Raw genomic sequence first — 25,672 nt, forward strand, 5'->3', positions numbered from 1 at the left:
ATGGCTTTATGTTGTAGTGCTCAGTGAATAGAGCTTGCTATATGTGTGCATGTTCATGTTGCACTGTTGTTTGCATACAAAAACCCACCAAATCAGCATCAGCACCGGTATCTGCTTAAAATGTATAGTACATGTACTTACAACCGTACCTCACATGCAGCTCCAATATAGAATCTAATATAGGCCTAGGCTCGATCTGAAAATTGTTGAATAAAGCCTCTTTTACAACCGCCATACAAGCACATAATTATGTACATGTACATGTGTCTCATGGAGAAAGCAAACACTCTACATGTCTCCAATAACCAATTAAATTATGATACCTATCCCTCAGGTCTAAATTGGAAGCACTGATCTCGGGGGGCAACGATCGTCAGGCATCCCTTGAGGAGTCTCTTCTCTCTCTGGGAGAGTTTGAGGAGGCCTATGATGAGTTGTGGGCATGGCTCGCCGAAGTACTAAGGCAGTTGGAAGAGGCGGAGCCTATCACTGGAGATCCAGACGCTGTCTCTGCACTGCTCAGCAGGCATAAGGTGCATGCATAAGCTAAACAATGTAGTCCTTGTAGGTTTGAAGGTGTGAACACCGTTTCCTACTTTGTATGCTTCTACTTGTATGCTTCTTCTCTGTATACTTTTGTGGTCTAATAAGAAGAAGTATAGTTTTATGGTAACTCGTATGAATTTATGTTGCTCAATGTCAATTAAAGCTTTTTTGATCCATAGATTAAATGTATACACTAGTGTACATATATGTGCCCATGATTGTATGTGTGACTGTGCAACCCTACGCAGACTCTTCAGAAGCAGCTTGGCGCTCGTCTGGCCAGCAAGAATGCCGTTTCACGAGCTGGGAAGCTACTTATAAAGACCAAGACCGGTGAGGACAAAGCAGTGCTCAAGAAGAAACTAGCAGACCTGGACAGAGAATGGGACAAGGCTTGCTCCGTCTCAGTTGACAGACAAGACAAACTCGAGAATGCTTACCAAGAGTTAGCAGAGTTCAGGTATATTCATGTGTACATGCATACTCACTGTTTGCATGTCTTGGGGATGTTTCTACTCTATGGTTTTGCTCAATTTTTATGTACCCATTGTGGGCTTCCCCATGCAACATGTGACAAGGGTGCATGTTGTGTTACTGTGTATATTTCTTAAGACATGCATGCATGTGTGTATACATCACAGGAAATAGAGTAGAGATTCTCGTACATGTACTATACAGCACTGCATATTTTGTATGCATGTGTGACTTAGTCTTTTTACCTTCGGCAGGTCCTACGTTGGCCCCCTTCGCTCGTGGACGTCCAAGGTGCTTCCCACTCTGGATGACTCTGAGCCAGTCCACGGTGACTTGCACACAGTAGACTCCCTCTTAGCAGCACACGAGGTGAGTGCATGTGGTGTATACACTATAGTTGTAGTTGAGTGTTGGTAATTGAATGGGAAATTCTTTTATGCATGTGCATGTACTGAAAACGTCAATTTTGTGACATAAATTATATATATATGTACATTAGCTAGGATAGTGAACATTATGTACATATACTACTGATACTGGTTGTGTTAGGCACTCTGACTGTATGTTTGTACTTGCCATAGTGGTGTTTATATCTATTAAGCTGTGCTTATACATACAACATCTCCCTGCAGGTCGTGCAACAAGATCTTGGAGCGTATCAAGAGAGCATGGACGAAGCCAATGCTATTGGAGGTCACCTCATTGCCGAGGTGTTGGACGAGCCCTCTGTTACACAGACAGACCTCAGTGAACTAAACGAGGCCTGGGGCAACGTGTGTCAGCGCTCAGTGGCCAAACAGGGGAGACTGGAGGAGGCCTACAGAGCTGCCGAGGCTTTTGAGGATGAGTACGAAAATCTGTTGAAATGGATCGATGACGAGGCTGCTCAGTTACAGGCACTACCTCCTCCTGATGATGACTCCACTACACTACAGCAGCAGATAGATGAGCACAAAGTAGGTGCTCTGCATGTTTGTTTCAGAACATGAAAATTATGTGTATGCATGTTTAACGACAAAGTAGGGATGCAAATGTGTAAGGTGCCTTCTGTTGATCCACAGAGTCAGAGTGCACATGTATTGTATACCCTCTGATGTCAGGGTTGCATCCAGGATTTTTGTGTCAGAGGGAAATTGGGAATAGGAAATATTTAGGGGGGGGGGGTTCTGCTTGGTCTCCGCTACTTTCCGCTATATAGTCTCCGCTTGGTATCCACTGCATGGTCTCCTGAAAGAGTCCTCGAACCATTGATTAAACAGGGGGGGGTTGTAGTTAAACATCACAACATTTTTATGATTTTCTGAAAGCTTATAAAGATACCTTTCAAATGGTGTTTAATATTTTGTCGGGATCATAATTTGTCATTTTTCGGCCTTGGGCCATGGTATACGGTCAAATTGGCAATTCTTTATGTCTCAAATAATTATGACACCATTTTAAAGCTACATGTATCAGAAAATCGTTAAATTGGAAGTGATGTTCAAAATATTTTCTCCCTTCCGCTAATCTCCGCTTGGTTTCCGTGGTCTTTTCTGGTCTCTCCACTGGACACAAAGTCATCATAATTATAGTAGTATAATAATGAATTTGCCAGATCCTGGGGGGGGGAGAATTAACCCCCTCACAAATAAGCCATGCAGTGCATGATTATGTACAGTCACTCTATCCTCTCTCTCTCTCTCTCCCTCCCATTCTCTCCCTCTCTCAGGAGCGGAGTCAGAATGTGACCTCAAGACAGCCAGACTTTGACCAGGTGTTGGGAGACGGTCAGAACCTGCTGGCTGTGGCCCACCCCAAAGCTGTACCAATACTGCAGTCCAAGCTACAACGATTAGAGCGCAAGTGGATGGAGCTAAGGGGCCACATTGGTGAGTTATAAAATTGCATCTTAAGCTAATTTCAAGCAAGCAGTAATCGTTAGAATTTTTCACTTGTTATATATAGGCACAGATGGCTCTGTCGTAGACCCATTGAGCAGCTTTACAAACTTTGACCTTTGCACTCTGCACTATGTAGAACGTGCTTCTTATTAAGATTTTCGCTTAAATGTTTAGGTGCACGTAGTGAGGCATTGGCGTCAGCCCTACTGGATCTACATGGCTTGCAGGACATGTTGGACAAGCTGTGGGGGTGGGTGAGCGAGGCTGAGGCCACCATCAAAGAGACAGAACTGGTACCTATAGAAAACAATCTGGAGGCAGTCGAGCAACAACTCACAGATCACGAAGTATGTATGTATGTATGTATGTACAGTGCAGCCCCTCAATAATGGAATAGCAACATTAATTTTAAAGGCTAGTATACATGCCCATCATTTACTGGTATAGGGTTTTCCACTTCAGACATGGTATCATAAATTGCTTTAAACTTGAAGTCGCTTTCAACATAATAGAAAAGACTTTTTCTTGGGTACATGCTATATGTGCATATAATTACTTTGACACTCCTATAACCACCTCTTGCAGGCCTTCCAGGAGGATATGGCAACTCAACAGCCCAACATGGATGCTCTGAACAAGGCAGCAAAGAAACGGAAGGCCTCTCATCCCAATGCCAACCCTGAGATGACCAAGAAAATCAGCAGCCTCTACAAGCGATGGCAGAAACTCTGGCTAAGGTCTTCCGAGAGGCACCGACAACTACTCGAGGCTAAGACAAGACTGAATGATATAGCACTGGCTAGGTCGTTTGATTTCGACAAATGGAGAAAGCGGTTCAACACATGGGTGGACCAGCAGAAGCTTAGAGTAAGCGACCTGTTTCATCGGTTTGACAGCAACCATGATGGCATGCTTACCAGAGAAGAGTTCAAAAAGGCATTGAAAGCATCAGGTGAGTACAGTGTGCAGGTTTGTGTATTTTACTGTATCACACTCATTCGGCTAATAGTGCTCAATACATGTCAATCTGTTACAGTGACTTATTTCACAATGTGGAAATTGCAATTTAGTACTAATGGTCTCATGTATTTCGCCCTGTGTTTAGGTCTGGCAATGACCCAAATAGAGTTGGAGAAGATTGCTGACTCCTTCGACAAGGGCCGCAGTGGTATGATTGACCTGAGTGCCATCCTGGGTGTGCTTAAAGGACGAACACAGCGACGACCACGCCCACTCTCACAGGAGACCTTGACAGACGATGCCAAAATTGAAAATGAGGTAATTAAAGCTATAATTCTATATTCACTGTGATATCCTGCGTGTGCAGCACTGGTAAGAGTTCCTCTTAAATGTGTGCCCTACCCTTTGCAGATTATGCGCCAGGTTTCTAAGTGCACATGCACCAAGAAGTTCTTAGTGACGCGAGTGTCCGAGGGGAAATACAGGGTGAGTCACACTTACATGTATGTTGGTAGGACTAATTTACCTAATTTTAAATGATCCATTCTCGTGACACGAGTTTGTATGCTTTTTGCTCAGTTTGGAAACACTCAGAAGCTTCAACTGGTTCGTATCCTACGCAGTACAGTCATGGTGCGAGTTGGCGGAGGGTGGCAGCCACTAGAAGAGTTTTTACTCAAATATGATCCTTGCAGAAGTAGGTTCTGTTAGCTTAAAATGCATGATTATATAGACCTTTTCAAAACAAATACATGTATGCATGTAATTTCTATATATAACTGGTATGATTTTAATGTGGGGGCTGTTCTTGTGCGAGTGTGTACAAACTTTAATTGCTGCAGTACATGTATCTCAGATTCTTTTTCTTTTTGAACAGCCACGGGACGTACCAATGACAGTCTACGTGGCTTGCTGACTGCCGCACCCGGACTAGCTACAACTGGATTTAGGACCAAACAGAGCTCACAGCTAGCAACTAAGAACGAGGCCTTGAGACAAGGTGCTGCAGACAAAGGTTCCACTCACACTTATCCTCATGGACGCCAAGAAACAACCATCGCCACCAAGAAGACTGCGAGGTCGTCACATAGTAGGGATACAACTCCAACTCGTGAAACCAAATCGAAACAAGCTGTATCTGGACGAAGCACACCTCTGGGACGATCTCTGGGCGTTGGTGATGCTCTTTCAAGCAAGTGTACCACAGCTACCAAAGTCCAGTCTTCTCAACCGCGACCAACCACACCTAGCTCTGAAAAAAAAGTGGTTCGTTCCACCACACCCAGCTCTGAAAAAAAAGTGGTTCGTTCCACCACACCCAGCTCTTCAAGAACTACTTCAATCCGCCCAACCACACCAAGTTCTACTCGGCCCACCTCTGTCAAGACGTCACCTCGGCGTGCCTCCTCTACATTGACATCAACAGCTGCGTCAAAGAAAACCTCACCCTCACCCAAACACATCCGACCAACGACACCTACTAGCACAAGCGGGAGAAGTGTGGGTGCACAGAAAGGGAGTCGAATACCCACACCCAAGAGTAAACTACCAACAAAGACTTCTTGATTATAACTAGTGGCATGCGTACGTGCATGCATGTATTTGCATAAGGCAGCTCAAAATATAGAAAGTGAGTATTCAAGGTTTAGCTATATCCTCTACATGTATAATAATTATGTAGATTAATTTTTATGCACAAGGCAGGTACGTATTCTATTAGCAGTCCAGTCAAATTTGTAGATATATAATTGTTTATCCTCACACAATCGCTTTAATTTTTGATTGTGTCACACTCTTTTTATTTGGCTAGCATCAAATGGCTATATAACTTATATAGTTACTATGTTCATCCCCATTATAAACAAATTCTTTTTATAAACAAAATTTCATCAAATGGCTAAATGTTATCACATCTGCTGAATTCTGACGTAAGCTGTTTTCTGTAAATAACAGTTGATGACGAGCCATAATAGGGCAGACAAGAACAAGACGCAGATTTAGCTCGACCTCCTGTGTAATGGTCATAGGATCCTCTGAACGTATGTAACAGTACATGCATGACTATATACATGATAATTATGTAGATTTTGGCTTATAATAATTGTCTGTTGGAATCTATATAATTATACAGGTGCCTATAGCTACTAGCTATATATTAGGTATGCAACGGAATAATAGCCTATACACTGTGTAGCAAACAGCCTTATTCTCTAGATCGACTGCAATTATACCCAGCTAAAGCATGCAGAACAGGGAAGATCTATACACTTAACGCTATACACACATACCTAAAGATGGCCCCTTAATCACACGTACACAACAACACAAGTTAAGGGTGATAGCTTTAAAATACCCACAGTTCTAAGAATGTGGATACAAAATAAACAAACAGCGATTATCAATGCCTTTAGATGGATGAACCTTCCTAACCGTAGAAGGTAATTTTTGTGGGTAAAAATTCGTGACATCATTTTCTGCACTATCGCATTCCGGTAAGTGTTTTTGTGGGGAAAATTTTCACAAAGGTCAGCTTGCCCACGAAAATTACCTGCTATACGTAGCATATAGCCACATGCAGTTCCTGCACTACGGTCCACTTATATTTTATGTCGTAAACATTGGACCATGTATGTCATGGAATCGCATTTGTATTAAATTGGCCTGTGTGACAGATTGACATAAGGATTTCTAGCTCCCGCTTTCTTGTTTCCTATATAGGTGCGTCCCTACGCCAATTTCACATTGCAAATGTGTTAATGTTACTGAATGTGATTATAACAAATTCTTTTATAAACAAAATGTCATCAAATGGCTACATTTTTATCTCATCTACTGTTGAAGTCCTTCAGTAAGATATAGTTTTCCGAAGCTATTTCCTGCAATCTCAGTGACCTGCTGACACCTTAGCTCCACCTGCTCCCCCGCCAGTAAGGCATCCAGACGAGGGGGAGGGTTCACCGGACGCAGGTTCAGCTCTTGCTCAATGGCCTCCTTTGTTATGGGAAGAAGAGGCTCATTCTGTTGGGCACGGCGGGCATTCTCCTCTTTCTATGGGTGTGTGCATGGGGGGAACACAAAAAGTGAACAAACGAGAAGCTTAAACAAAAAGTAGGAGCCTACAAAATAATGCATGCATGCAGGCCTTTGTCTCTAAACAGGACACTTCTATGCATGCAGTTAAACCTGTATATAACAGACACCATTGGGAAACAATTAAGGTTGTGTCATTACACAGAGAGGTGTTCGTAGTTGAGAGGTTGTTCTTCTACATGTATGTTTTGTGAGCCAATTCCTGCTTATATATAGCGAACCTTAGGACTGTGCTAAATGCTTCTTCAGGTCTTTCAAGCTTTGAAAAAACTGCAGAGATAAGCTAGAGAAAATGCATATCTCGGCAAAAAAAAAAGCTGGTCATTATACTCAATAGCAAGGTGGCCGTTCTTCAGGGGTTGTCTATATGGTAGGTACACATGGCTGCAATCTGGACCTTAGCTTAAGCGGGGTTCCACCGTATACAACATTGTATGCTTTAACTTGCTTCTGCAGTGCTTACTTTAAGTATGAGGTTTCAGGCCACACACCATTATAAGAATCAAGAAAGAGCTCTCAATCTGTCAAATCTTACTATGTCTGGACCTGGTAAGGATTATCATGTATGTACATGCACAATGACAGTGATATGCCGGTAACATTACATTTAAAACACACTCACCCTCTTAGCGAAGGCGGCCAACCTGGACTGTGCTTGTTTGGCAAGAGCCTTTTCATAACCAATCAACCGGTAGTTGTCCTGTTGCAGGGTCTCCACACTCTCCATTAGTAACTGCATGTTCTTCTTAAGCAGCTGGCTACAAAATAGAAGTAAAATAATTATGTAACCAACACCTGATTTAATACACACAGGCATGACTAGCTATAGTCACAAAACCACACCAACTTGAAACAATCCAATGATTATGATCATGTAATGCGTTTTATCTAACAAGATACCATAATAGCGGGTCATTTAGGTGGGGTAAAATATTCGTTATTTTCATGGGCAAGCTGCCCTCCATGAAATTTTAACGTAGGTGTGGCTTACCAGAACGTAGGAATGCAGTACAGCCACGAGACTACGAAATTTTTACTCACAAAAACCACCGTTTTTCAAGTTGAACTAATTTTTTACCCACGAAAATTACCCGCTATACGGTAGCTCAACATGTGCACAACTTTACTACATGCACAACTGAGACAGGGTAATAATTCATAGGCTACTGAATAGGCAGCATAATTATACAACTGTAGTTTACGATTAAAACTCATATGTAGCCCTATACCTGGACGATAGTCCGAGGAAGTCCATTTTCTTTGGCTGTGTATCTCTGGTGTCCAGCTCACAGAGGAGGGCGTTCATGAGTCGAGAGTTTCTTATGGTCACTGGCAGCTCTTTCAACATGTCCTTGTGATCTAGCCCAGCCTTCTGTACACTGAGAAACAAAGAAGTACAATAACATAACAGCTTATAGTCTCTTGAATTACCAGGAATTAGTATGTTTGCACAAGAAATGAAATTCCTACAGAAAGTAATGAACTGTTTTGATGAGAACATTTCCACTTACCTCTCGGGGCTGAAGGAGTCCCCTCTGGACACCATTTCCACTATAGTGTCAGTAAGTCTGAACGCCTTCAAGCTGAGCACACCATTGGCCGTCCTTAGAGGGTCTACACACACAAAATCCTGTCACAAACTATTGAAATGTGCTTGTCTATGCTAGGAGCAGAACTATAACGCTCTAAGATTCATCTTAGCACACGACCAATCAAGAAAAGAAGACCTTCTGAAATCCAGCTATATATCAAAAAAGTAGTTAATTAGAGGCACATTCTATTAATAGCATATTGCCAATGGGATGGGACTTAAGGCGATAAACTTAAGTACCATTCTAGATAAAGAATTCACACCCGGATGGCTCACCATAAATGAGAACAATGGACTCTTCGATAGTCTGTTGGTATCGCACGTGGCTCTCCAAGAACTCCTTGTTGATGTGGGAGTTGAGGTACGTGGACTGATACCAGCCGACCTGGTGGTAGTCAACGTTGATGGACCGAAGCTTCTTCAAAATGTTCACCTGGTACTTGGCTGTGTTTATGTGTGGTGGGAGGTGGGGTGTTAGGGATGCAAGCAAGCCCAGTATGTACAAGATTAGAGATTGGTCTACATGATAACACTCACTTGTGCTTAACTGGCATGTTTTGTGTATAATAATACGGAAACCATTACCCCAAACATGACAGTCAACAACCATTCCTACCACCACACCCATACATTCATCTTTGCTACAGGTATAAACCCACAATGCCTTTCCGTGTACTTACTCTCCTCTTCTTGGTCGTCCAATTCCTTGGGCAGGGGGAAACAGTTGGTGATCTCGAGAGTGGTCCCTACCACCAAGCCCACCAGGAACCCAGTCACGAGTTCAGAGCTGCTACCCTCTTCCTGACAGTGCTTGATCACCTTCAATGCAACCTGTGGTGAGCAAGCAGGTCATAGTGTCTCATTCCGGCGGGGTACAGTGCCCGTAATTCCCTCTAAATTGCACAAGTGATGTTTACACTTCATAATTATTCCTAACTCTGATTAGAGTTACCAATCCATCAACTTGAACATTCTCAATCTCTTTAATAGCTCCTTTTTTACTGCTACCAGCCATGCCGCGCCGCTGCTCTCTTGTCTAGTCTTGATCTTCCTGATCCTACACGTACGTACACCACGTGGTTAGATTAATTTAGTGAACTCTAAACCCAATATTTACAGCAAACTCAGCACTCGACTCTAACTCAGGAAAAGCTAGACATTATACTTTGCTGACTATGCTATTGTAAATCTGGAGGATTCATAGCTATACAAATCACAATGGCATTCAACAGTGAGTTATCTGCTATAAAGCTGACACAAGAATGATTTGATGGTGTAATAATATAATTATTATAAACCACTGTAGGGGGCAGGCCTGAATTGAAAGACCTTCTTGACCAACTCGGTGTGGTGACAGAATGGGAGTTACTGGGAAATCACTTGGGCATTAAGAGGCACAAGCTCAACGATATCAAAGTGGAGCGGCATGGTAAAGCCTCCCTGTGCAAGATGGACATGTTTGACTACTGGCTAAGGAGTGATATATACGCTAGCTGGCAGAAGGTGGTGGAAGCCCTGGAAAAAATGGATGATTTCGGTCTACTATCTCATACTTTGAGAGTCAGCCATGGACTAGGTAAAACTTTATCTCGATATTCAACATGAATATTGTTTTCTTTTAGCTCCTGCTGTTCCTGCAGAGCCAATGCAATCTTCTCAAGGCGTGCAGCAAGTGAGGTTTGCATCACATGAGACACATGTACATGTACACGAAATGTTTACTTTAGCAATCTGTGGGAAAAAAGCCAAATAACCCGCTATACGATAGTAGTATAGTTATGTCACTTAATTGTCAGTGAGTCACTATACAGTACTAATATATTTTGTGACTATCCAGGGCTACTCTGCCAGTGCTGGTCACAGTGCAGGGGTTGCTTCTTTGGCTGGTGTGCAAGAAAAAACAGCTATACAAGATACCAGTGCTCAGAAATCATCCAATATAGCTTTAATCATCAGCTCTTTAACGCGAGATGATAGCAATGTCGATGCTGTTAATGCAATTGATCCGAGTGACCCTAAACTTTCTGTACTTCAGCAAGCAATTACAGTGAGTTACTATGAATCCACTGAGATCATTTAGACCATCATGTTTGTTTATACAGCGTCGTGCCCTAAATATGGCCAAAGTGCTTATTGCTCTGGGTGCTGATGTGAACTATGTCAATAGCAAAAACTTGACAGCTTTTGATATTGCCAGCATGATGAGTGATGAAAATGCTTTAGAGCTTCTAAAGAGTGTTGGAGGACTTCCGTCTTCCTATGTCTACAAAGACACTAGCACTAAAATGGAATCTGAAGAAGAGATGAGATCACAAAGTAAGTTGTGTGAGGACAACGTTGTGTTAGAGTCATTACAGGTGCATTCGGAAAGTAACATGACTTCTTGCTTGTGGTTACTTTCCAATGCACATATCTCTCTCTCTTTTAATTGTGGACTCTTGCTGTTAGTAGTCTGTATTCTCTTGTACTTGTAGATCTAGCCGTGTCCCTAGGCTAATCTAACTGCTTGTTTAATTCTGTCGTATGTACGCACTGAAAAATGTTGTACAATGACTACTCCCCCTTCCTCCCCTCCACTTTTAGCTCATTCCCTTGTTCTGTGTCTGGACAGCAGTGGGGAGAAGGCGCTCGTGCAGCTGGAGATACTCAACCAACTTGAGAAACTAACTGGCAAGAAGATCTCTGAACTGTTTGATTATATGGTGGGCAGTGGAATTGGAGGACTCTTCCTACTAGCCATGGTGTACGGTAAGCTGCCTAGCGTACTTATTCGGCTGCTTAAATTACATTATTTCTAGCGGCCTGAAACCGAGGCTATAGTTGGACCTCTATTTAGGACGCAACATTTAAAAAAATTTATAGGTCAGAAAATTGCCTAAGATCGAGAGTGTCGCATATTTGGAGGGCCTTAAGTACATAGTATTATGGTAATAGTATTGCAAGATCCAAGCCTCACAGAATTTTTTTCTTTTTGGGGTAAGGAAAGTTGGCTATTTGTATCTAGTCTTTTCTGGTTTATGCTGATCTGACCCCACAGCTGACAAGACTGTGCGTCAGCTCCAAAGGCTATACTATCAGTACATGCAAAGAATGTTGAATGTAACTGACGCCAAGAAGAGTTGGAGGGAACTGGAGGACTTTTTTCATGATCTGTTTCGACGTACAAGAATGGACGATAACGTCTCTCCCAAGTGAGTGTTCATGAAAACCTATTACACACTAAAATAGGTTTACATGTGGTTCTTCCTACAGTGGTCGGCCCAGCCACCACTTAACCACCACTTTTATCAATATAAAATGTAGCAATGTGCCAGAAAGTAGCCACTACTATAGACAATCGTGGGCAGATTCGTTTAGTCATTCATGGCTGTGTACTTTTGTGTAGGGTTCTCATTGCTGCTGTGAACAGGGAGACCACTAAACTCAAGCTAAAATTCTTCAGTAACTTTTCAAAAGAGAAAGATTCATCACGTAAGGAAATAACCATACCCCTGTAAAGTGTGGTTTCCCATGACTGTTTTATATATTATGTACACACATACTTATTCGTCTTTTTATATATACACACACAGTTCACGTATACAGAGTAGCATGCTACACCTGTGCCACCCCTGAGTACTATGGCGTGATAGGCAATGACACAGACCACTACATTCATGGGGGAGCCATCTGCAGAAACCTCACACCCTCTGCTCTGACCTTCATTTACGAGAATTGTAAAAAGCCCTCCATTACCGGTGTAGTGTCTGTAGGGGAGGGAATCTGGTCGTCTATGCCTTACACGGAGGACACAGATCTATCAGCATGCGCAGCGGTGAGATAGTACTTGTAGCTTTTCCTTTGTATTTGGCATGTACATACGATGACAGAGCATGCATGTAATTGAAGCACACTCCTTCTTCCCCGGCAGTACCTACTATTAGCAGTTTGTATATAATTGGAGCATTCCCAGAACATTTTCTTTCTCTCCCGTAGTACTATACACGTGTTTCTCTGTGTGCTTATTTTACGTACCCACCCACACACATTCTATAGGATGCACTGGTGGAGCAGATCCACCAGAACTGTAAGAGCCGGTTCTCTCCCCCCAACCCTGCCTTCTACTACCGTATCAACCCACTTTTTCCAGTTCAGACACCGGTGAAGCTACTACTGGAAGACCTCGTTGATTTGCATGTTAATGCTATTGTCACTCTTGTTGGAGAGGAGAGCTCATCATCTCTGGAAATTAAAAGTCTGGCATATCAGTTAGCTTCCTAAGCTTTTTTGGTAGTATTATTATTATTCAAACAGAAGTTTTCTACAGTTTGTAGTTTTGATCGTGTTGTGTTTAAACTTGTGCATGTGTCATGCATTTTTAATGATGTAATGTACAAGTAAAAAAATAATAGTTATAATATACAATGTCATTTATGGAACAACAATTAATCTATTCACTGTCTATTAAGGTAGTCATGGCCGCCTTGAAGTCTCTCAACACCTTAGCCTCATCTTGAGTGGGTATTTCTTGGTCCCGCAAAACAGTAGCAATAGCCACTGCACTCTGTTTCACACCATTCACTGTAGCTAGGCCACTGAGCAGCGTGGCCACATTAAACTGGTCACTCAGGTAGCCCTCCTCGGTGGTGACAGGCTGCACTGTGTCCAGGTAGTGGATTATCTCCACATTCTCAGGGGCAGGGGTCTCTCCTTCCCACAACCCGTCTGTTACCTGCATGCAAGTGTTGAACTATTAAAGTAGGCATGCACAATTCACTTATTCCATGGCATGTATATACATTGCCAGTGTATAGTTGTCACCCCTTAATTACCAGGCTGCTACAATGCAAGCTGCACAGAGCTTACCACAGTGGTAGAACAAGGCATCCACAACTGTCTCTCAGGAGTCCATTCCCATTTTTGCTCTTTATCACACCAGCGATACCTATAAAAGATACAAAGCATGAACATTTGCTTGCCAACTGTCATGTATCACTTACCATAAAGGTGTAGCTTGGTTTGCATAGAAGACATAGATGTTATTTTTGTCACTCCTCCCCTCCGATCCATCCTCCAACCCATTCAAAAATGTCTTGATGTTATCTCCATCTAGATAATGAGACATTCTATACAAGTCACAATTAAAGAAAAGTCACCTTTGATAGTTCTCGAGCTGAAAAACGCATTCTTCAAATGCATCTGGATGAGCATAGCTGCAGGAGAGAGCTCATCTTTTGGCACAGGCTCAGAGCACAACTGCTTGAGTTGACTCAACAGCGAACAAATCTTTGCAGAGTCTTTTTCACTCTTCGATGCTTGGTTATTCAGTGATTTCAGCAACTTTCGGATCTCCTTGCTGCAGTTGCATACGGGTATACTATAAAATATACTTTTTTATATCAGGGTCTGGGACACTTACTATTGTTTTGGAGGAGGTTTCACTTCAGTTTCAACTTTCCTTTTCTTAGTTTCAGGAGGGCCTTCACTGGGTGCAAAACTCTCACTTTCAGCCATTCTAAACCACTAACACTGGCTACAAGCAAGCAAACAAACTAAAACTAGATGATAGTGATAATTCATGGCTGAGGTTTTGCAGTTTTATGGTCTAGTACCGTATGGGGGGGGAAAACCCCGGGATTCCCCTGAAGACGCTTTCCCGATTACAGGTGCAGGAGCACTTTGACCTAAGGTCAAAGTTCTATCAGAAAGAAGAATATACAATTAATTACAAAGAGCTAGAGAACAAGCAAGATGCCAAGGAGCCCCATAACTAGTACTGCTGACTTGTCAGAGACACCCTCCGTCTCTAAAGACTCTGATAAGGAAGACACTGACGACAGTGAGGATGAGATCCTAGAAATCAGTGAGAATGGAAGATGGCAGAAAATAGATCAGCATGTGAGTACATCTATGTGTGGTTTCTGAATACATTGGTCCTCTGGTTGGTTTTGAGGTTTGGCTGGGATACTTACTTGCCACTCATCCAAAACATTCGCAGGTGACCAGAGATGTTCCTGGCATTGATGCGGCTTTTCTGGCCATTGATACTGACGATGCTGTAGAGTTTGTATGGAATGAAGTGCGCTACTCTAACAGGAAGGTAGTCAAAGAGAGCAAGGTAAGGGCCGGGGTGTGGTATAAATTAGTCAGAGCTTCCTAGGTGTGTGTCTCATTCTGTGTCCTTATAATTAAAAAGGCTAGGTGTAATAGTTATGCTATATTATTTTTATGCTTTCCTTAAGTAAATCCCTCAAGAAAAGAGCTCTTATTAGGGTCATATTAACAGTCTCCATAATTATGTGTCTTACAAATGTTTACCCTCAGGAACGTTTAGTGAAGATACTAAAGAGGTTGACCGAAGTCAAGCACAACAATATCGTGAATTTTATTGACTTTTGGCATGACCGTGTCAATAACCAAGACAGAGTGAGTACCGTACACATCATGGCACATACCAGCTACACACTCACATATTCATACTGGTGTGCTTTGATACACAATGGATGTCTTGTCTTAATCAGCTTGTTATCATTCTCTATGACAAACGTTACCACCCACTTCGCGCACATGCACACACACAGCTTGTGTTCATCACCGAGTACATGACGTCTGGCTCTCTCATGCAATTCCTAATGAAGGCCAAGGGTCAGGGTAGGAAGAAAACTGTCAGTAAAAAGGTGAGCTATAATTATACATGTTAGTCCCTTTATCATCAAAACACATGTACACTCGTGTAGATGTGGAGAAGATGGTGTCGACAGATCTTGTCAGCTCTAAGGTAAATGTAGTCTCGGAATGTGTGCACAGTATTTGATTTTAAACCGGCAAAGTATTTACAGAGTAATAATTGGTAGCAAACTTGTGCACATGTGCAAGTTGTTGACCTACTTGGTGACGTACACACACATTTTCAACTAGTTATCTACACAAGCATGACATCACCCATGGCAACCTGTCTCTCGCCAGTATCTTCATTCAACACGATGGCCTGGTTAAGATCGGATCAGGTGAGCTAACACTATGATACCGTATAGCAGGTTATTTTTGTATGGTGTAAATTTTCATATATCTCGTATTGTAGAGCATCGTACGAAAATAAAACTACGCTATATGTTCACGTCACTTCCTGAGCTGTACAAATATTTAAAATACATAATTGAGCAGTTCATATGAAAATGTGCACCCAACGAAAATAATGATCCTTACCTGTTATAGCTTTGCTGCACAATCATACACCAAATTTACTAACAGGCATTTTTCACTCAGGCCTTTTGAGTGCTCATAAACACTACAACTCATGCAAGTATGTTGCAGTGCATATAATTATTATTACTGTAATTATGCCTCGGTTGCGCATGCACAGCGAGGTACATGTATATGGTAGTGTGTCTGTGTGTGTTAACCGTTACAGCTGCTCTGTGATAAATGAAGTGCAAGTAAGAGTTTCTATAGTCTTCTAGTAACGTTTCTTGGATTGCGGATTTGTAAATCGATCTCGAGTTATGGCTAGATTTGCTTATTTTGAAAGACTCTTCAGACTCATGTGTAGCAACATCTGTGATATAACTTAGCTATTCTACTTTAGTATTAACTCTACACTAGAACGCTACATGTAGCTGCAAGAGTCAGGAAAGAGCTGCACTGTTTCATGAGCGTGCAGCCATTAGCAATAATTATGGACTTTGAACTTTCGGCATCATTTTTAGCAATAATCTAGTCTCATGAATCAGCCGCCCTTCTTTTGGGAAGACCGTCTGAGCACTCTTGTCAATTCAAAATGGAATGTTAATTGCACAAAACCAATGAATGTAATCAAATTCGTGATCTTATGCCCCCACGTATTTATTAATATAATTTTTTGTACAAATCGTCAAGCGAAGGCATCTCTCTTTATTTGTGTTTTGCCTGTGGTGCTACTGTAACTCTGTGCCTAAGGACGGTGCTTTCATTAGTCATTAGTCAGTAATGAATACAACCTCTTCAATAGGTGGCAGTTCGTCCCTTATTACACATAATGTTGTACAAATCCTTAGCCTTTCTGGCATTACAGGTGAAAGTGTTTACAAATTCATACAGTTAGAGTCTAGAGTCTTTTTCCATTCTTCCCAGTGCATTTTCACCAGTTGATTTGGCTGCTTGACTGCATGGGTGTTATTTGCCTCTTATTTACAATCAGCTTTTGTGCATATACGGTACTGTGTTACTTACTGTCATCTCCACCCATCCAGTGTCACCAGACGCCATACACGAGCATGTTAAGACCAAGAGGGAGGAGATGAGCATGAGACCACACTACACTGCTCCTGAGTATGCAGAGGGACCTGTTGGCACAGCTGCCGATATCTATGCTTTTGGAATGTGTGCTTTAGAAGTGAGGCACAGTACTCTGCATGGCTATAGTGTTGCTAGGCAGCAAGTACCTGTTGCTGGTACCTAAAGAGGAGGATTTGTTATTATTGTTTGTGGTGTAAGGCGTTTGTGAATGTGCTGCTAAGTCAGTCATTGATAGCTAGTAGGTGTGGTCGAGTAATGATGCAAGCAGCATCTCTAATGGTGCCTTAAACAAAACGTTGTTGGCATTTTGCCCAACACCTACATTGTACATGTTATCCATACGCAAATATAATTATTTGCACTGATGTTTAGTCTTGAAAACAAAATTGAAAATCGCATAAGCATGTTTTGCTTCGGGTATAACCGATAATCATTTATCGGACAATTTTCTGGGTGATTTTCGTTGTTTAATATTTGTTTTAAATATCCGGACAATACCTTGAAAAGTTGAGATACATTCCAAGCATAGATAGAAGAAGGAAAGGTTTGTGCGAACAGATAACGCTACACACGATTCTGAGAGCAGACTGCAACAGCCTTCACTATAAGTAAAACAAGCCATAACTCAAGAAAGAGGCTTTAGTCACAAGTCCACAAATCAAAATCCAAGAGAACGTGGCTAGAAGCCTATAGGAGTTGTTAGTTTTCGTAACCGTTATGCAGTTACAGCTGGAACACACACACTCACAGTTACTTTGTACCATAATTATTTCTCATACGGCTACGCCTCGATGCATAATTACATTACTCTCTCAACACAGATGCTTAACTTTGATCTTCTTGGCAATGGGGAAAACCCTAGCCGAGTAAAGAAGGAGAGCATCCATCAGGCACTCCACGGGCTCACTGGCCCTCAGCAAGAGTTTGTAGATATTTGTTTACGACAGAACAAAGAAGATAGACCCAGTGCCACTACACTACTCAAGCACCCTGCTTTACAAGAGGTGAGGGGACTGTGTTTTTACGTCTATAGTTTTAGGCGTAGTGATGTGGTGAATTGGCCTGGCTGTATAGAATTTTTACCATAATATTATTATTGTACATTGTAGAATTTATGGTGTTGTGCGATATAGATCTACCTACATGGAATTGTGTATTTACACAATTGAATTCTGTGTTGGTTTTGTCTAACATGTGTTACATGTGTTACCTACATGTAGGTGTTTGACTTGAAGATCCTCAGTGCACTGGCTCTTAGTCAGAGAGTTTCCAGAGAAAAGATATGGGAAGAATTAGGTGAGCTATGTGTGGAAGTGCATCAGAGAGTCAAAGTAGATCAATGGTTGGCAGTGAGTGTCAAAAATCGAAGCTGCTCAATATTTATATTCCGTCCATTACAACGTACATGTACGTGCAGTGTTTTTATTTGTGCATGACGAGGGAACCTTGTTCATGCTTAACCAAGCATAAAACGGCTTTGATGTAATTATGGCATTCGACTCCTTTTCAGACCAATCTCACCTCCGAAGTAAGGATAAGGACTCTGTGATGGCAGAGCTGCATCGACCTGGGAGAGACCCATCATTCTGGAAGTAAGCATTAACAGATTGCCCTTGACAAACGGTATACCCATTATTATTTTTGTGAGTGGCAATTTGTTGCATTATTAGTACCCATAGCTATTAAGATCATATCCCATACATTAGTGACACATCATGCAGCCCACGTAGTGAGCAATTAACTTCATCCTGTTCAGCTGTTGGTTATACGGCCTCACACACATTGACTTAATATGGCCACATAAATTTACTGGTCCCCACTAATTTCAAGTGTAGTGTGAGTGGATGATTTTCTAGGCTTTCCCAGTCGCCTCAACTGGACCTAGAGAAACTATTCGAAGAGATCACACTGGACGTCATCTACCACACGGACTCACACCCTCTCACCACACGCAGCCCACAGAAGAAAGATGTCTCCAGCACTAGGTACGAGCCTAACATTAAACATCATGAACTGTTTGTAATTCGTCTCTTTCCCCAGGACAATGCATACTTCTAACACATCCAGTCAAAGAAACTCTTCACAGTATGCAGAAGAAATTAGAAAAGTAAAAACCGGTGTACATGTAGTAGTGACACGTAGTATCTCTCTTAAATACATACAGGTGACTGGTATGTGTTGCAATGTGAACCAACTTGAGGATAAGAGAGAAATCGTGCTCAAGCTCACATTCGAAGATAAAATGGAGAGGGAATTAACAAGTGAACTTAAAAATGGTAAGCGTTATACTAGATCCCCTGACTCAGATTAGTATGAATCTGTGGGGGCTCAGTTGCAGCAAGAGCTTTTCTCTTTACAAGCCCTTGGTTGCAGTCAGTGTGTTCGTAGTAACAAATTGTGTGCATTACTTTAGATGATGATGCTTCTGCTCTTGCTTGGGATCTGGTGATGAATGGTTTGGTCAATGAGGTAAGATCCAGCTGTGTTACTAATTGATGTCTGTTCATTTATTTTCGTCAATAGAGTGACCAACAAAAGATCACAGAAACAATTTCTCAAAAGTTACTAATAGTTGCTGTCAAGTAGCATAAAATGTACGTGGATTGACTTTGAATAGCATCATTCGTGTATGTAAAATAGCTCGTAAACTATATAATTAAGTTTCAGATATTACAGTAATAATTATTGTGCTTCATAGGAAATACATTAGCCTCCTTCACAAGGCCTCAACACTTCAGTGCCGCCTGGAATCGAGGCTAGTCAAGCATTCAGTCCCATGCATGCAAGGCTACATATTATTTTAAGTTAGAATTATAGAGCCAGCGGTACTAGCTGAACTTTTTCCACAGCCTAGCCATGCATATACATGTGCATGTGAAACCATAATCATATATAATCTTAAACAAATCAATGTCATGAATAGAAAGGAGGAGTTTGCTGGTGAGAAAATAACTTTGGGCGATTGACAAGGTAGAATACGCAGTGTAGCAAGGCAGCATGAGTAACAGTCTGACATAAATCATAAATACAATGAGTTGAGAGCGCTGTGTGAGATGAATAAGTGCTCATAAGGGTTGCTCTATACAAACACAACAATAATGCATAACAAGTTCAATAAGAATGTTACTACTCTGATGGTTCCTGCTTCATGCAGACGAACAGTCCAGATCGACTTCGGCCATCTTCTCTGCCACAGTCCAATCTTGAGCTTGTGGGCACACTGTTTGATGATTGTGGTTTTGAGTTGCTAGCCAGAGCTCCAGGGAGTCTATTGTCTTGGTATTTATATCTTGGATCAGGTTGAATAGGTTTGGTGCCATCGTAGTAGTTTAGCAAATCTTTGAGGTAGGTCTGTACAGCACTAAGAGATGCGTTCATGGCTGGGTTTCCAAATCCATGTGTGATCAAACCAAAGTTGACGAGCCCTGGGTACGGGTTAGAGGGATCATTCGCACTGATGTTACTTGGTGTGCCAACAGTGTTCACCATGGCTTGAAGTTCATTCAGAATCAGCCTGAAACAGAAGAAATTAATGAAATGCTGTACATATGCACATGGTATATTATAGAGATCACAATGCTTACTGTGTGTTGTAAAGCAAAGAAAAAACTGAGGCTACAGATAGCTGATAATTCATGAGACGTACTGTGTTGCTTTGACCATAGCGATCCTATGCTGAGCCTCAGGAGTGCCTGTGTGCTGACTTGCAATCACTTGGGCCAACTCCATACAAGGGAAGTAGTTGTCACAGAGGCGATGATAGTCTTTAGCCAAGTGAACAGCCTCTCCTACACAGAATGAAGCACCAAAAAGCATTACTTAAAAGCCCATTCATTGTCTACATTAAGTAGCCAACTCCCAGCATTAAAGACATGGGCATAAACAATGGTAGCTAGTACCTTCTACTAGTGACGTAAACAGAGAGAGATCAGTGGCCTTTCTCCTACCAGGAGGCAGGGAGACTCCTATTGACTCAAGCCTCTGTCTCAGGACATGACCACCATTCTTAGACTTGGCTCTGCAGGGGAAATTGAATAGTATATAACTGATGCCCTAGGGAAGCAAATCACAGAATTTGTAACCATTCTTTGATGGTTATGGAACTATGCAGGCTATAGGGACAGAGTTTGTACCCATTCTTTGATGGTTAAGCATCCAGAACATAATTGATGGTACAACAAATTACTGTTTCATAAGCTTCCTTTTGTTCACTTAGAACACTGCCAGGGGGGTCTTTTAAGTGTAAACAACTACTTAAGTTCCTCACAGTAAACAATTGTACAGTTGCCAATGAAGCTCTGCACAATAACGAATCAATGAAGCCTAAGATGGCATTTTTTGCTGACATAATGAGTGTAATAACAACAATAAGCCAACGCCTATAATTTATGTTTCGAAAATTAATATTGTTGAGTGGGATAATTAATAAGGGCAACTGTACACGTCAGAAAACAATATCAAGTTGTATTTACATTGAGGTCAAGTGAGATAGATCAATAGAACTATTCTTATTAGCACATGCTTTCCATTGAAGTAATCGTACTTGCTATCAGAAATCCATATTTAGTAGAATTAACTGTCTCCACTTACATACATACTAGGACAATATTATAGAAGAGGTTAATTACAGTGAGTGACCCAGCCAATATTTTTAAAGGTTAAAATGCAGTTTTCACCCACACAGATTAACGAGTAAATCGAGCTGCCTTGACTGCTTACATTACCTAGTTACATTTTATATGCTGCTTTTTACCAGCAGGGCAATTATCTATTTAAACGAGAGCGGCTCGAAACATTCTTTACAGCCATCGAGTGTTAGCTCGTGTATAGAAGTAGGACAACTATGGCAATTTTCTTCAGTTTGTAGATAGGAGCAGGAACTCTTCGCCCTCAAGTACCTTATAGACTGCTAGCAGGTCACTCACTGTTGAGTCTTGTTTGAGTCCTCCCTTCTCTACTATTTGATGACTACAATTGCCTGCATTCGACCACAGGACTTTCCCGGTAAAGTTTATATGCCATCTAGTTAGCGTACTGGTACTGGTAGCTTGTAATAGTTACTTTATGATCGATATAAAAATAATAACATCTTTTTTGCCACAAAAAATTAATAAATGAATAATTCATGAGCTAATACTCATCCTGGTTACTTGATTACCTACTTCACAGCCCTTGTGGCACCAACTATGAATTTGACATGTTCAGTTGACCTTAGGCAAACAAATGCCCTTAGGCAAAAATGAATATTATGGGTGCTGCCTTACAATTATACAATCATTAGTATCAGTTTACATTGGCATCCAGCCAGCAAATAACCTATGGTAGGAAGTTACCTTCTCAGTATTCCACCTAGCACAGAGGCATTTAGACACTCCGGATGTGAGAGTCTTCGCCTGACCTCATCCACCTCCACAGGGTACTTTTGTGTTGAGCTGAGTAGTGACAGCCGACCAGGTACCATACAGAACAAGTCTTTACCTATCCCCAGACTGTGAGCATGGTGCTTTATGTCTCCTGGTTCGGGAGTTGAATCTGTGTGTGTGTGTCGATCTTTGTAAAATCAACTCATCCCAGAACTTACACACAAGTTAACACTAACTCCTTTGCATGCATCTACATAATGTACTAAGTGCGATCTTCATAGAGTACACACAGTACCACCCACCTCTACTGGAAGTACTTGATGACATACTCGATACTCCAGAGCTAGGACGGTCCATAACGTGGCTTACATAACTCTGCAATGATCATAGCAATCAATGCATAACACAGTGGCACGCCCAGAGTGGTAAAAACTACAATGAAGGGTACCGTACTACATCAAAAAGACATAAGTTATTTTCCTAAACCACAATTGCTTTTGCTACCTCCAAACCTCTTTTCATGCATGAGTGGGGTCAAAACGTAATAAACACATGGCTCCATTGTGCCATGCCATTCACTTCAAAGGAGTTCATTACAATTGTATTACATAACATTCATTATGTATTTGTGTCTACATAACAAACAAGTGTCATAGGGATTCTTCAAGCCTACAGCATGCTCCTAAGTCACCAAGTTACTCAGGCATATTTGGCTTCTCTGACCATTAAATGCAACATCAAACGCTAGCATGAATGCAATTTGATTAGAAGCTCACGTAGCTAGCGAAAATCTTTTGCACTATTAAGCAAATAGTGAAACCAAACCTAACAAGTTCTTTGCTAGAGCATTGTTCATCAACATCTTACCTAGTTACCAGCAATTATTTGATAAGCATGAAAATCTACTTAATATTCTATGTTAGTGTGTACATACATTTTGCTGAACCTAAAAGAAGAAAAACATAATTATGGCACCAACAATATTGGGTTAGGTGTAATCAAATCAATGGGCAGGGTTATTAAATTACATCACATCTGTAACTAAATTAAGGATAAAGTTGCTTTACAGTTGAGCAACCTCAAAAAACTATTGCAAAGAGAAACCCATAGGCCGCCTAATTATAAAGGATAGCACTTAAGCAGCTGGGCTTGTTGTTCAGAGCCACATTGTATAATAAACACACATACTGTGTGTGCTAAAACTTTCAATAATGAACTACGAAAGGAATGATGTCAATGAAACAAACAGGAGCAAAGAACAACAGAAACAATTGTGGATAAGTCTTCCGTTAGAATGCAAAAATACTAAACATGCAATAAGAAACTTATGCTAGTTGATGCCTAAGGGACTCTTCTATGAGCTGAAACCTTACAAGGCAACACAAGTAGAAGGAAACAATATCAAACTGACTTTCCTTCAAAACATCCAGGGAGTTTTAATACAATAGGGTGCCAATAAGACAGTAACTACAAGGATCTCCTCTAATATCTCTTATCATGATATCAAATTGGCCACACCATCCCACAAGAGCTCACCTGATAATGTAAAAAAGCATTCTCTGCCTGGTAGGAGTCTGGAGTAAGGTGGGGCTTTGAAATTCCATCTCTGGAGGGGATCCCACTACTATTGCCCTTATCTGCACCAACAGATGCAAACAGCTTTTGAGCCAACAAAGCACCATCCATTCCAGCTGGGGACAAAGAAGCAAAAACTTGTGAACTGTGCTAGTTGGACAATAAGTGAAAAACAAAACACTAAAGAAAATTGCAGGAAATAATGTATGCACCAAGCTTCAAAGATATACAGTTACCTCACACTAGACCCTATATTGACGCAAATATTTACTTCCCAAACAACACACACAGCACTCACTTGATAAGACTACACTGTCTTCTATTCCCACATCAATAGGAGTATTCCTCCCAGAATTACTTGGGCTCTCGCTCTGATTATCGTGTTTGTCTGTAATCTTTTCAATTAGTGGTCTCCTAGGGCCCGCATGGTATTCGCTGGGAGCATAGCTGTGGTTTAGTGAGGCCACTGAGCCCGGGGCACCATCACTGGAGCTGGAGCAACCACTGGACGAGCTCACAGATGGAATGGAAGAATTCACTGATGGGATGGAAAACATATACGGGGAATTAAGGTACATCATTGGAGACACTGGGGAAGGGTACTGGAGATAGTTTAGGGGGGACTGTCCTGGCAAAAAACATGATTGGTTGGCTGCAAGTGCTCCAAGTATTGAAGATGCTGACATAACCGATTGTGGTGGATGAACTCCAGACTTCTTTGGCGAAGATTGCTCAACAGATTTTGGTGAGCCTTGTGTGCTTGGCTTATTTGAGTCAGGTGCACTAGTGTTGCCATTGCTCCAGGGAGACACCAAACTGAGGTTGCTGAAACTGGACGGAGTGGGAGGTGAGAACGGATACTTGAGGAAATTGGCAGTTAGCATTTGTGTTGATCTAGGAGGTGTCACGCTTCCAACACTGCTTCCACTAGGTGTAGGGAGTCCTGATATGTTCAGAGCCGCTGTGGTTGTACTTGTAGATCCGAGGGTTGTTTCGCGAGGTTGAACAGACAAAGGGCTACCACCGAGGGATATTGAAGCACTTGCCTGTTGTTGTTGCTGCTGTTGGAGGAATGAGTACATGGGGGAGACAGGGGAGAATCCTGTTGCACCCAGTGGCAAGAAAGGGAACATAAAAACCGAGTTTTTCTCATCCACAAGTCGCTTGTAAAGGTTCTGTTTCTCTCTCAAAAAGGACTCCTTTTCCTCCTCCTATCAAATGTGTGTGATATTGCAACAAAGTGACCCCAGGGACATATATTGTGTACATAGAGTTCACATCAAAGAAAAGTGGAAGCCCAACAGTCAGGATAGTTTGTTTAATGGGAAAGTCATACTATACCAGCTGGGGGATAACTTTATCAGCCATTTCCTATTGTGCACTAACTTACGGTTGGTGAGTGGATTCTTTTGTTTGGTGGGGGTGCTTCATCTTCATTTAATAGCGTTGAAGACAGCAACCTTTTCCTGGGAGATGTCGAGAAACCATTTCTGTTGCTGAAGGCAGTAGTAGTAACGGTAACATTACTTAGTTCATCTTGACTGCTCGTCCTAGGGTCTTGTAAATGGCTCATAGTGTTTCTTACTGTCTTGTCCTGTGGACAAAAACAACAGGAGCTAGTTATAGCAGATTAAGTTCTCCAGCTGCTTAATAAATTAGTAACACCATTAAGCCAACCGTAATGCTATAAATTACCTCTAACTGCATTAGTGTGGATATTTTCTATAAACAAAACAAAACAACTAGCAGTATAGTAGTGTGCTGCAATATTTCCTTACCAAAAAACTGTAACGGTCACTTGCACTGTCGTCAACGCGAACTCCTCTCTGCTGAAGCAAAAACCAAGATAGAGTACTATAGTTACGGACAAGATCTCTCACTGATTGGTCAAAATCGGTGTATCTGTAGAAAACTTGTACCTTCTTACAAATTGCCTGCGG

At 41.6% G+C, this 25,672-nt stretch overlaps 6 protein-coding genes across 7 annotated transcripts in view; 3 read left to right on the top strand and 3 right to left on the bottom strand.

Annotated features, from left to right (window-relative positions):
- Positions 1-5,772, top strand: part of LOC135331857 (microtubule-actin cross-linking factor 1-like) — a 32,447-nt gene extending 26,675 nt beyond the window's left edge. The window contains exons 48-58 of the mRNA XM_064527122.1: positions 335-533; positions 795-1,006; positions 1,275-1,389; positions 1,653-1,976; positions 2,729-2,888; positions 3,075-3,247; positions 3,486-3,852; positions 4,006-4,178; positions 4,272-4,346; positions 4,440-4,557; positions 4,738-5,772. Of these exons, the coding sequence (XP_064383192.1) occupies positions 335-533; positions 795-1,006; positions 1,275-1,389; positions 1,653-1,976; positions 2,729-2,888; positions 3,075-3,247; positions 3,486-3,852; positions 4,006-4,178; positions 4,272-4,346; positions 4,440-4,557; positions 4,738-5,426 (2,605 nt within the window). The 3' untranslated portion in view covers positions 5,427-5,772. The remainder of the gene's footprint in view (positions 1-334; positions 534-794; positions 1,007-1,274; positions 1,390-1,652; positions 1,977-2,728; positions 2,889-3,074; positions 3,248-3,485; positions 3,853-4,005; positions 4,179-4,271; positions 4,347-4,439; positions 4,558-4,737) is intronic.
- Positions 5,773-6,627: 855 nt separating this feature from the next.
- Positions 6,628-9,632, bottom strand: LOC135331938 (eukaryotic translation initiation factor 3 subunit H-like). Its single transcript, XM_064527244.1, has 7 exons — positions 9,494-9,632; positions 9,222-9,372; positions 8,818-8,985; positions 8,462-8,564; positions 8,180-8,329; positions 7,573-7,708; positions 6,628-6,908 (listed from the first exon to the last, which is right to left on the bottom strand). Exons 1-7 carry the CDS (start codon positions 9,554-9,556, stop codon positions 6,690-6,692), a joined length of 990 nt encoding a protein of 329 aa, XP_064383314.1. The 5' UTR covers positions 9,557-9,632; the 3' UTR covers positions 6,628-6,689.
- Positions 9,633-9,634: 2 nt separating this feature from the next.
- Positions 9,635-12,945, top strand: LOC135331899 (85/88 kDa calcium-independent phospholipase A2-like). Of its 2 annotated transcripts, none has more exons than XM_064527184.1 (10): positions 9,635-9,772; positions 9,848-10,117; positions 10,164-10,213; positions 10,379-10,588; positions 10,644-10,857; positions 11,125-11,289; positions 11,579-11,732; positions 11,927-12,012; positions 12,114-12,355; positions 12,577-12,945. In XM_064527184.1, exons 1-10 carry the CDS (start codon positions 9,760-9,762, stop codon positions 12,799-12,801), a joined length of 1,629 nt encoding a protein of 542 aa, XP_064383254.1. In that variant the 5' UTR covers positions 9,635-9,759; the 3' UTR covers positions 12,802-12,945. The 2 variants fall into 2 exon arrangements, with proteins under 2 accessions (XP_064383254.1, XP_064383255.1); XM_064527185.1 differs by having other exon boundaries at positions 9,848-10,116; positions 10,169-10,213.
- On the bottom strand, positions 12,913-14,139 carry LOC135331954 (uncharacterized). Its single transcript, XM_064527265.1, has 5 exons — positions 13,940-14,139; positions 13,677-13,876; positions 13,521-13,629; positions 13,387-13,465; positions 12,913-13,252 (listed from the first exon to the last, which is right to left on the bottom strand). The coding sequence occupies exons 1-5, from the start codon at positions 14,032-14,034 to the stop codon at positions 12,971-12,973; spliced, it is 765 nt and encodes a 254-aa protein (XP_064383335.1). The 5' UTR covers positions 14,035-14,139; the 3' UTR covers positions 12,913-12,970.
- A 59-nt stretch (positions 14,140-14,198) lies between these two features.
- LOC135331905 (nuclear receptor-binding protein-like) lies at positions 14,199-19,496 on the top strand. Its single transcript, XM_064527192.1, has 15 exons — positions 14,199-14,418; positions 14,519-14,638; positions 14,845-14,946; positions 15,102-15,197; positions 15,258-15,298; positions 15,439-15,527; positions 16,749-16,891; positions 17,616-17,798; positions 18,015-18,090; positions 18,305-18,386; positions 18,651-18,779; positions 18,835-18,901; positions 18,959-19,070; positions 19,208-19,263; positions 19,318-19,496. Exons 1-15 carry the CDS (start codon positions 14,272-14,274, stop codon positions 19,378-19,380), a joined length of 1,506 nt encoding a protein of 501 aa, XP_064383262.1. The 5' UTR covers positions 14,199-14,271; the 3' UTR covers positions 19,381-19,496.
- A 191-nt stretch (positions 19,497-19,687) lies between these two features.
- LOC135331884 (uncharacterized) lies at positions 19,688-25,669 on the bottom strand. Its single transcript, XM_064527165.1, has 9 exons — positions 25,511-25,669; positions 25,123-25,326; positions 24,031-24,943; positions 23,694-23,848; positions 22,460-22,532; positions 22,128-22,326; positions 20,694-20,812; positions 20,441-20,582; positions 19,688-20,308 (listed from the first exon to the last, which is right to left on the bottom strand). Exons 2-9 carry the CDS (start codon positions 25,303-25,305, stop codon positions 19,921-19,923), a joined length of 2,172 nt encoding a protein of 723 aa, XP_064383235.1. The 5' UTR covers positions 25,306-25,326; positions 25,511-25,669; the 3' UTR covers positions 19,688-19,920.
- Positions 25,670-25,672: the final 3 nt, after the last annotated feature.

This window comes from Halichondria panicea, chromosome 2, assembly GCF_963675165.1.
Source record: "Halichondria panicea chromosome 2, odHalPani1.1, whole genome shotgun sequence".
Classification (NCBI taxonomy): Eukaryota; Metazoa; Porifera; class Demospongiae; order Suberitida; family Halichondriidae; genus Halichondria; species Halichondria panicea.

What these genes read in the sequence shown, in the direction of transcription:
- LOC135331954 (XM_064527265.1), bottom strand. Translation starts at nt 14,034, where the DNA reads ATGGCTGAAAGTGAGAGTTTTGCACCCAGTGAAGGCCCTCCTGAAACT. An exon ending in AAACCTCCTCCAAAACAATA is followed by an intron (nt 13,877 to 13,939) that starts GTAAGTGTCCCA and finishes ATGCAACTGCAG; the next exon opens with CAAGGAGATCCGAAAGTTGC. An exon ending in TGCCTTGTTCTACCACTGTG is followed by an intron (nt 13,253 to 13,386) that starts GTAAGCTCTGTG and finishes ACTTGCATGCAG; the next exon opens with GTAACAGACGGGTTGTGGGA.
- LOC135331938 (XM_064527244.1), bottom strand. Translation starts at nt 9,556, where the DNA reads ATGGCTGGTAGCAGTAAAAAAGGAGCTATTAAAGAGATTGAGAATGTT. An exon ending in GTCCATTGTTCTCATTTATG is followed by an intron (nt 8,565 to 8,817) that starts GTGAGCCATCCG and finishes TTGTGTGTGTAG; the next exon opens with ACCCTCTAAGGACGGCCAAT. An exon ending in GACTCCTTCAGCCCCGAGAG is followed by an intron (nt 8,330 to 8,461) that starts GTAAGTGGAAAT and finishes TTTGTTTCTCAG; the next exon opens with TGTACAGAAGGCTGGGCTAG.
- LOC135331899 (XM_064527184.1), top strand. An exon ending in CCTACTAGCCATGGTGTACG is followed by an intron (nt 11,290 to 11,578) that starts GTAAGCTGCCTA and finishes CTGACCCCACAG; the next exon opens with CTGACAAGACTGTGCGTCAG. An exon ending in AAAAGAGAAAGATTCATCAC is followed by an intron (nt 12,013 to 12,113) that starts GTAAGGAAATAA and finishes ATACACACACAG; the next exon opens with TTCACGTATACAGAGTAGCA.
- LOC135331905 (XM_064527192.1), top strand. Translation starts at nt 14,272, where the DNA reads ATGCCAAGGAGCCCCATAACTAGTACTGCTGACTTGTCAGAGACACCC. An exon ending in GTGTCAATAACCAAGACAGA is followed by an intron (nt 14,947 to 15,101) that starts GTGAGTACCGTA and finishes GCACACACACAG; the next exon opens with CTTGTGTTCATCACCGAGTA. An exon ending in TGAATGGTTTGGTCAATGAG is followed by an intron (nt 19,264 to 19,317) that starts GTAAGATCCAGC and finishes TTTCGTCAATAG; the next exon opens with AGTGACCAACAAAAGATCAC.
- LOC135331884 (XM_064527165.1), bottom strand. Translation starts at nt 25,305, where the DNA reads ATGAGCCATTTACAAGACCCTAGGACGAGCAGTCAAGATGAACTAAGT. An exon ending in ATGCTTTTTTACATTATCAG is followed by an intron (nt 22,533 to 23,693) that starts GTGAGCTCTTGT and finishes TGATCATTGCAG; the next exon opens with AGTTATGTAAGCCACGTTAT. An exon ending in GTTTACGTCACTAGTAGAAG is followed by an intron (nt 20,583 to 20,693) that starts GTACTAGCTACC and finishes CATTCTGTGTAG; the next exon opens with GAGAGGCTGTTCACTTGGCT.